We start from the raw sequence: 10,000 nt of genomic DNA, 5'->3' as shown, positions 1-10,000 counted from the left end.
CCATAACAAACTGCTAACAAAAATATTAAATAAATAATTTATGTAAGTTTATGAAAACACATTAATTTCTTTTAAAATAAGTGGCAGGTATGAAAGATATAGATGTACAAGGACATAAATATCTCAGAATGCTTGGTGACATCATAAGACACAAGAGCTAATTTTATTTGGGCTATGAATCACCAGAAATCCTCATTCTCTCTTTTTTTTTTTTTTTTTTAATCAGGTTGGCCACTTCTTTGTTGTTTGGAAATTTTTCTAGTCATACATAGATTTACGTACATGTCCCAATCTCTACTTCTTTCTATCTGCACTAAAGCTAAGTACACCTTTGTACCATTTCAAAAGTATTCTCAACCTTGTTCTATCTTTTGTGATACCTCTTATTTTACTGTTCTAAATTTCTTTGTTCAAATATTCTCATACTCTATCAAGCCCTAAATGCTCCAACTTGTATATTTACGTGGACTGTCACTTTGCTTTAAACTTTATTTTACATACTTATATAGCATTCTTCATCCTGAAGGAGTTTCCAAACTGCTTTATAACCTTCAATTGAAATGTACTGTGATGTATGAGGATACGCTGCTGAATTTCTGCTCTAGGGTTAATTTGACAGTGATTATTAGTGTACAGCAACATTATGCACTGGTTTATAATGGGAAGTCAGGAATATCTTGGTCACAGTTGTGATCAGAAAATATGGGGTGCAGGGAGACTTCACACAGAACGTTCTAACTTTAACTGAAAAGTGTTTGGTTAAAAACTATTACGAAAATGCAACAGTGCTTCACAGAAACCAATTTGGTTGTCCATGCCCCCATTCTCCTCCATGGGATATGTTTCCTAGCCAGATTACATTTCTCATTATCACTTTAGACTTCTTTTCCATTATAATATTCTCAGATTGAGGTGGATCACAGGGCATATTGTCTAGCCAAGTACATGGCCCAGAAGCCATGAAGCACCCCACAGATGTTTGTGAACACAATTTTTTTCAGTTTTCAGATTTTCCATTTTTCAATGTAAACTCGAAGCTTTTGTGGAAATTGTGCACTTTTCACAATAAATTCAGTCAAAAAATCTACCACCAATTAAACAGTTTCCAAAGACTTTTTTTTAGGCAGCCTTATACTTCTTATCAACTGAGCAGAATTTAAGTTGTCAGAATACAACTGGCCAGTATGGAATTTAGCCAGAAACTAGGGCTAATATCATTACTCGTAAGACTGGAAACTGACTGTTAAACACAAGTCATTGGCAGTCTGATTTTGCAACTCATTAGAAAGCCAGCAACTCAATTAGACTCTCTGCTCTAATCACTGCACTGGGGTAACAGTTCTGTGATCACCACAAGTTTGATCCAAAGCCAATGGAAGCCAATGAAAAGTATATACCCTTGAATTTGGTGGTCTTGGATCAGACCCCAAGAGAAAGAATGGCACCTACTCTGAATGGCTAAGAGCACTTTCTGGACAAAACAAATTGTTCTTTGGAAAAGACTCCTTGGTATACCACAGAAATTTAAATTTAACACTAATCTTGGTTTTACATTTAGCCAATTTTGTCCAAGTACTATTGTAAATATGACAACATACTGGACATCTGCATACTCTAATTAGGTAAAAAAGAACCATGGGATAATTTTTTCCACGTGCATCTCAAAAACCAAATAATCAAAACAAATCTATATGTAAAGTGAAAGGTCTACAAAAAAATGCATGTAATGAAGAATAAATCAATTCCCTGAAGTGTGCCTATTATATTTTACAAATCAGATGAACCCTAACTCACTCAGTTTTATCATATTTCTATAAAATCAGGATGTCAGCCAAACTAGCACATTTATGGGTAAAAGTTCATTGTGTATGATGCTCTCAAATACTGGATCTCCTACACAGCAATCCAATGTAGTGTTGCAAGATAATGCCAACACCATGTTAGACTTCCATGAAAAAGGAATGGTAACTACAGAAACTTTCCAAATTCAAATTTCCCTTTAGTATAAGGACTACAGCAGGCTTTAAGTTGAAATTTCAAGTAAAAATAAAGCTTTTTAAAACAGCCCTTGAACTCCCAACCTGAAGGAAATGAAGGTTAGGACGTGCGTATGTGGCAAACACAGGAGTACTGCTGAGAAGCATACCCTGTCCACACATTCTCACTCAGTTCAGTTCAGAGCCCACAAAGTAGGTAGTGTAGCCAGTTTACAGATGTCCTCAGTATGCACCAAGAAATGCACCCAAAACTTAAAGCAGCTTTGATCAGGAGCAAATGGGTAGGACTTGCTTCCCCAGAGCAGCCATAGGTTCACCGTGTCCATGGTGACCAGCTTCATGAATCACACTGCAAAAGGATGAGTTAAGGGCAAAACACCAGTGGATAAAAGATGTAAACTCAAACCATACACAGTACTGCTCTTTTTACAAATTAGTTATATTACTTTCTATTAAACAGTATTAAATCTGGGACTACAACACAGCAGTACCTGCTGTTGTGGTTCAGTGGTAGAATTCTTGTCCGCCAAGTGCAAGACCCAGGTTTGATTCTGGACACGCATATAACTACAGAAATCAAGGTACCAAACATCCAGACTCAGTCTGGTCTTTGGATTCTGGTCTAAAGTAGGAATGGAAGGTCTGGACAACCTCCACTCCTCCATACTCCTGCCTAACCATATGCATCATAGGTCCTAATGACCTCACACATACACCATGATCCAGAAGGATCAATAGTTGCCTACTACTACCACCACCACTACACCTACACAGCAGTAGAACTGATATATCCTGGCTTTCATCTATTAACAAAGTAAACAAGAGTTTTATTTGTATAACTATATACAACTACCTTAAGACATGCTTTATCTATACCTGTTGGGGGTTATTGATTAACATGCAACTGCAACAGAAATGCCTACATTGCTGGCAGGCAATGACTACATTCCTACAAACCACTGATGAGCTAAACAAGCTATTAATGACAGGTTGCTCTTCAACATTTAAAATGGCCAGACTGTTGCTTGACCACAAGGACAATCAGGTCATTGCTCTGAAATGTTATACAACGCAAGAAGAACAAACAGGATCTCTCTATTGAAAAAAATCAAAGGTATAGTTGTTCCACAATTATCTTTTATGTTACTACTCATAGAAAACAGGACCCATTCAGAACTGCAAACATTTTCATATTTTTTATTTCAAATTTTCCATAACTTATTCACTTTTGTAATTTAAGGTTTATCAAAAATACAGTGGATTCCATTTTATAGAAGAATTGCTGGTTAATAGAATCGGCAATCAGCTGCTTATTTGAATCAACATGGGAAAACCAAAGCCATTTCTATACTATCACGTGTAAAAACTGCTCATATAAGAATCACAATTTTCAGGTTTTTGAAACATTTTGCTGGGGAAGCCTGAGGATTCTGCAGTTTTGTGAGGAGCCCTCTGCAGGCTAGCAGAGTTCCAGGTTGCAGGGGGAGTAGGAGGAGAGTGGTTAGGCAGGGACTGCCATGTGCATGTACATGCACATGGCCCCTGGCCCTGGGTACCCTGGAGAGCAGCTAATTGTGGGAGGGAGGGGGGGAAATTGAGCCTCCATAGGGGCGGAAGGAGGGAGTTGCTCAGAGCTGGGGCCTCAGAGGGGAGTGGGACAGGGCTGTGGACAGCTTGTCTGGGGGGCAGGAGCTGGATTCCCTGGCGATGTGCCCCTGTGTGCACAGTAGCTTTGAGAGGCACAACCCTGCACTGCTGCCCTCATTGCCCGTGCCCACCCCCATCCCCACTCCATGTACAGAACTGGGGGGTGCAGGTCTCCCCCTGCCCCTCTGGGAGCATGCACCATACCAGGGAGTTGGCCCCACCCCCTGTGCCCAAGCCCACAACAGGAAGCTGCAGGTGGGGATCTAGGCTCCACTCCACCACAGCAACCGCCCCCTTCTGACTGGGAAAGAGGGCTGTGGACCCGGGTCCCTGACCCCATAGCCCTGGCACCTGTGGGCCCCCTCTGGCAGGCCTGGGAGGCCAGTGAGAGGTATGAGCAGGGCCAGAGGGTCATGGGAGAGAAGCATCTGTGGTCTTAAAAAAAATGGGTCTCCTTTTAATGGAATTAGCAGTTAATAGAATCAAATCACCATTTCCCAAAGTGATTCCAATAATAGGAATCCACCGTAATTTGGAAACTTGCAATTGCATTTTAAACAATCCTACAAAAAAAAAAAAGTCAGTCATTCTCCCAATTAAACAAGGTATGTTTATAGTTCTTCTTCATTTTTATACTAATAAAAAATACTTAAAAACACTGAGTTAGTCTTTTGTAGTCACATCAACCTATACCTTGCCTCTAAACCTGAGAGGGCATACCCACTCGATAGCAATTCTTAGGGTACAGGCATGGATTTAAGTTGCTTATCAAAAACAACCAAATGATGTGTGTGGAGTTCTAATCCATAAAAACAACTACTTTTTCACTCGTGAGAATTGTTTTGTTATAATGAAAGATTTTCTAACAGTTTACTGTATATTTGTTGCATATTTCAGGAATAAATGTACTGCTACTTCATCTGACCAAGATGGCACATAACTTAGATACCAAGATGGCAGACACAACAGAAATACAAGTACCAGGTAGCTTCTGACCACATGAAGGAGATAAAGGAGAAGAATATGGATGAAAGGAATGTGCATTTAAAGAACAACTTACATAAATATTATTTCATTTAAAAAAGCCAAAGCACAGAAAAAAAAGATTTTTACTTAACTCTAATTTTTTTAAAACATGGGGGGCAATTTTTACAGATATTTGGAAAAAAAATAATTATTTTTAGCAGAATGAGTTTGCTAAAACAAAATAGCTATAATTCTTCTAGCAAATATACCAGTACCTTTTTTTCCCCCCTTTGGAGTTCAATAGATTTGCATTAAAATGTCTGATTGTAACTTAAACATGTAAAACACTTTCCAGTATGAAATGTATTCCACATATAATGCAAATCTCTATGTATCTTAGAAAATTAGTCCCTGTGTTTTAGCATACATACATTCAGGTTTTCCAATATCGAAGGGGAAGAAGTTTCCAACTTTAAATATGAAAACTTCTGTTAACTCTTTCATAGAAAGAGAACAAAATCAATGATTTGATGAATATAAGCTTTTACTAAAAAATAAACTGTGTTCTTATACCATAGATCTTTTGATGCTGGAAGCTTCCATAGAATCTTTCCATTGATTTTACCACACAATCCTAGAGCAAAGTGCCAGTGCCCATGAACCAGATTCCTGTTTTTCTAGGGACTACTAAAAAACCATTCAGCCTCTCCTTGCTCTGCTTGATGGTTTGAGGTGACAACATAAATCATGCCTACCTCTTCAGCTATCATACTAGTCCCAATTTAGAAAAAGTACCAGTCACGGTCATCTGTCAGGACTACAGCATCTTTATAATGCATTAGAAACATTTTCTGAACCCATTAGATTACAACAACCTGACACCAGTGGAGGAATGAAACATTTTTAAAATTTAAGAGGTTCAACTAGCATGCAAGAAACCGATGAAACTAGCAAATGAGATAAATTGTTAAACTTCTGTAACATCTAGACAGAGCCAACTATCTAAACTGTGCATAGAGTCAGAATCCAAGTAGCAACTGAGCTCTGGTCAGGCCAAAAAAAATAAAAGGTGAGACACAGTTGACAACTATGGCGCAGTATACATTCTCTACCCCATGGAGATGCTGCATGAAGAGAGTAGCACACAAGCTTTAAAATGATTACAACGATTTCAAAGATTCTAAAATGTAAAAAAAAATTTAAAAAGCATTGAGTTAACTCTGAGCAACAATTAGAAATGACTTACACTGGATGGTAATAATCATAATTTAAGCGTCATGGCTGTACACAACAAACTGTTATGTTGTATATATTCAAATTCTGTATCAAAGAAATCTCTAACATTAGTACTGAATATTTAGATTAACAAAAATCATAACCCATGACTCCAAAAGAATTCTTTATATGGATTGCTTAATGTTCTGATGAGGCTGATATTAACATAGTAAATTCAATGACTTTCAGAGTTGTGACAATATCGTATTTTTCAGTTTTGATCAACTGATTAGTTTTTAATGCTAAGTATGTCTCTCTGCCACTGGTTGGAATATGTTTATTTAAACCAAAAAATATTTTGCATCTCAATTATAATGTTATGTTGTAGCACTGAATGGAATTTAAATCAATACATTATTCATAAAGCAAAGACAACAGAAAAAAAAAGCTGTGCACTTCTTTCAAAGATTTCAAATTACTAAAACATACCACATTTATGCATGAAATATTTGATTGTTTTTTTAAACACAAGTTTGTTCTTTTCAGATCAGGATATGCCAAAAATCCAACACCAAACAATTTTTTGTTTATAATTAAGGCAATCATCAATCCAAGGATTGTAGTCCATTTTATTTCATCTCTACATAAAAAAAATAATTAAAAAAAATTAAAATTCCCTTGAAATGGTGAGATAAATGAAAATGTAAGTGCCTTCACATAATAACAGTAAGCTGACCCACTGGGAAATGGTTGACTCTCTCAATTCAAGGTATTCAAAGCTGATTCAAAAGTGTTCATTTGGAATGCAGATATCAAAGATGATGCAAATGTTCAAGAGAAAATTAGAACTTACCAGATGTTCTAATCCAGCTTTGATGTTTCCAGAGTCCCTGTAAAAGAAGAACAAAAGTTCTAAATAGTTGCTAAACCCTTGTCTATAATGATTTGTGTTCAACTCAGAAATATCAAGGAAAAAAATCTCAGTTTCTTCACTATCTTTCTTATGTTTTTAATGTTTACACCTTGGTTATTAAAAATCCAAGAAAAAAAGATTTTAGTCATATAGAAGCAAAACTTTCTATTTATTTAAACTCTTGCCTTAAAATTACCGTAACCAGAAAGCAAGGCCCTACTATGTCAAATAGTATTTTAAATTTGAATACTGGTAACTATTGGAGAAAGAAATTTAAATACATAAAATATAGTGCTATGATATCAAATCCATGTGTAGTTCTGCCTGAGCTCCCTCTACTATAACTTAAGTAACAAATGTGACCGCTAGTAAAAAGGAAACAATGAATGAATTGCATTATTAACCAACTAGATCATGGAAAGGATGTTGGATCTTTACATATTTCTTCTGACATGAGTTGCAAAACTCTAAAGCTCATACCAAAAATTTAAGCCAAAAATACAAGCTGTTACCACCTGAGGATCCAGGGTTGCAAGAAAAGATCCAAAAATTATGAATGAGAAAAAGAAGACACTTAAGCAGGGAAAATTCAGACTCAAAATGTAATCCTTAATGCATCCTGGTGTACATAGATATAGTGCTGGTTTGCCAAGCTGGACAAGGATAAACAACTTACCCAGCTTAGTGAAGTGAAGTCAACAGGATGAGATGTCTTCTCTTTGCCACTTCAAAAAAACAAACACTAAATGAAAGCAGCCAGTTTCTGCTTTCATTAACTTCAAATTAAATCTGCTTCTCAACAGAACTGTCCCTTTCTGTTGATAATACACTGCAATGATGCCAATATGGAAAAAAAATAACTTTCCAAATAATGAATTCCTGGATTGTACAATGTTGTATGCACTCATGTTCAGTATATATATATATTTTTTTTACAGTAATTGCTCAATTCTGTGCAAACACAAATGGCAAAAAACTCAAAATCCTCTGATGAATATCATAAACATGGTAAGACATGAGCTCTCTTAATACACTGCTAATTACAGGGGCCATTTAAAGTCGCATACACAATTTAAAGAGAACATATGCTACTTTTGGATACTCCACTTACTTCATGTGCTTCATTTTATTTTAAACATTATATTTACATCATATACTTACTAGCACTTCACATTACAATGGTGTAATGCAATAATCATAAATATCAATATAAAAATCTAATGCAAGATTTCTTTTAATAAATAATTTGGCACTGATAACATCATTAATGCTTTTCTACATGAAGCAAGTATATTTCTTTTCTATGACTTCATAGTAAATGAAGTAAAAAAAGTTTGATTCCTCTTAAAACTAGTATTTCTTTTTATAATCAGAACTTACTATAGAAGGCCATACATTATTTAGATAGAAATGAAGTCCTGTACATTTATCCTATGGTGCCAAAGGTCTTAAGGAACTTAATTTATTGGAAAACAGGATCCAAGAAACTGATGCAGGCAGCTTCCAGCTAACGATATAAAACCTGTCCTCTTTAGTGATCTGTCTCCTGTACTGTCCCTGTCATGACTTCATCAATATTTGTGCAACTCCTTTTGCCCTGTGCTGAAAGCAGACTTAATTCAATTATAGGTCTCAAAACTGATAAAATGGTCCTGAAGTGGAAAATGCAAAGAGATTATTGGCAAATGAATAAAGATTTGTATCCAACTAACACACAAGAGTACAGCAGGATTTTTTTTTTTTTTTAATCATTCCCTGTCTTAAGTCTTCTGGGAACAGTGAGTTTCCCTTCCCCTCATGCAGCACATCGATTTTTGAATTAGACTGCAATATTAAATAATTAATATACTTGCCATGATTGATGTTTTGCATTAGTTGAATATTAGGTTATCAATCAAAATCCACTTGGTTTAATGTAATAATATTGAAAAAGTGTCACTGGCTGTTCATCCAATTTGTAGTTGAGGCAGCACAGATAGCAATATTGGTGCAACACACGGCTTTAAAGCAGGAAATGCAGTGGCTGAACACGCATAAGGCAAACATTATGAAACTAACTAGGACAAGACTGTGGTTGTCCTAAATGAACCTTGTGGCACCTGTCAGTTTCAATATAACTATTTTTTCCTGCCAGACGCTGCCATGAATCAATCCGAATGACATGCAGTAAAACTAAAACAAAACAGTATCCTTCCTCTTCAAAAACTGAATCCATTGTATAATAAGTGTAAAGTACAACAATTAATGTTACAGTCTAAAAACCGTCTTGTGAAAAATTGGGAACTGATGCTGTGACATAACCATAAAACATTTTAAAGCGACTTTCAAACATGAACAAACAAAAGATTTTCATAGAATATATACCCATTTTTAATATCATAAATTACTACAAGTAAGAAGCAAGATCTGTTTTATGCACAGCCCTATATTACAATACCCTTATTGAATGCTACTGTAAGAAAGAATAGCTAATATTAACTTCATACTTACCAATAATATAAAGCTTTACAGAAATGACATTCAGCTACACTTCACTGGTCCCAACAAAAAACCTTTCAAATGATTAGTCTCAAAAGCATACTATATGTATTTTTAGATTAGTTGGATAAGGCATTTTGGTTTTTTCTTTTGGAATTTTGCTTCTCCTCTCTTCAGATAATCTTTAGAATTGTTTCCCTTCTAAAACCATGAATTTATGCTGCAAAAGGTTACTTGACACAGCTATATTTAACAAGTGGGCATTAAATACTACAAACATACTACTCAAGCTATTCCAAAAGGTAAAGTTGGATGAGGAAAAAACTGCAGCTGAACTAAATTTGAATTATAGCTTTAAGGGACCTGAAACAAGAAGCCAGGAATTCAAATAAGCAAGTGTAGCCATCTTTGGATTATTTAAACGCATAATGTAGGTAACTTATTGAAATAGTGTTAACTTACGAATAGAAGTTCCATTTCCTATAACCTAAAAATAAAACAGGTTATATACATTGATATTTGTTGAAAACACTGTTTTAAAAACTTATATTCATAAGAACACATACATGTATAAAGCCAACATTTTGACCAAAATGGCTGAAAAGACTTGCAAGGCAAGGGTTTTTTTGTGATACCTTTTACTGGACTGACTGTAGTTTTACTGGAGTTGGTCCAATAAAAGGAATCACCCCAAAAAACAAACATTTGCCTCTCATACATTTCACGGACCATCATGGCTACAACAAAACTCCAACCCTAACCCTAACCCTAACCCTAACCCTAA

The 10,000-nt window shown here is 35.7% G+C and overlaps 1 protein-coding gene across 2 annotated transcripts in view; it reads right to left on the bottom strand.

Moving 5' to 3' along the window:
* The window catches only part of RSRC1 (arginine and serine rich coiled-coil 1), a 363,612-nt gene that overhangs the window by 191,871 nt on the left and 161,741 nt on the right, over positions 1-10,000 (bottom strand). For both annotated transcript variants that reach the window (XM_019503205.1, XM_019503206.1), the window contains exon 5: positions 6,679-6,715. In XM_019503205.1, the coding sequence (XP_019358750.1) occupies positions 6,679-6,715 (37 nt within the window). The remainder of the gene's footprint in view (positions 1-6,678; positions 6,716-10,000) is intronic.

This window comes from Gavialis gangeticus, unplaced genomic scaffold, assembly GCF_001723915.1.
Source record: "Gavialis gangeticus isolate Ggan-Ray unplaced genomic scaffold, GavGan_comp1, whole genome shotgun sequence".
NCBI classification, from domain to species: domain Eukaryota; kingdom Metazoa; phylum Chordata; order Crocodylia; family Gavialidae; genus Gavialis; species Gavialis gangeticus.
This window is presented reverse-complemented; position numbering and strand designations above follow the sequence as displayed.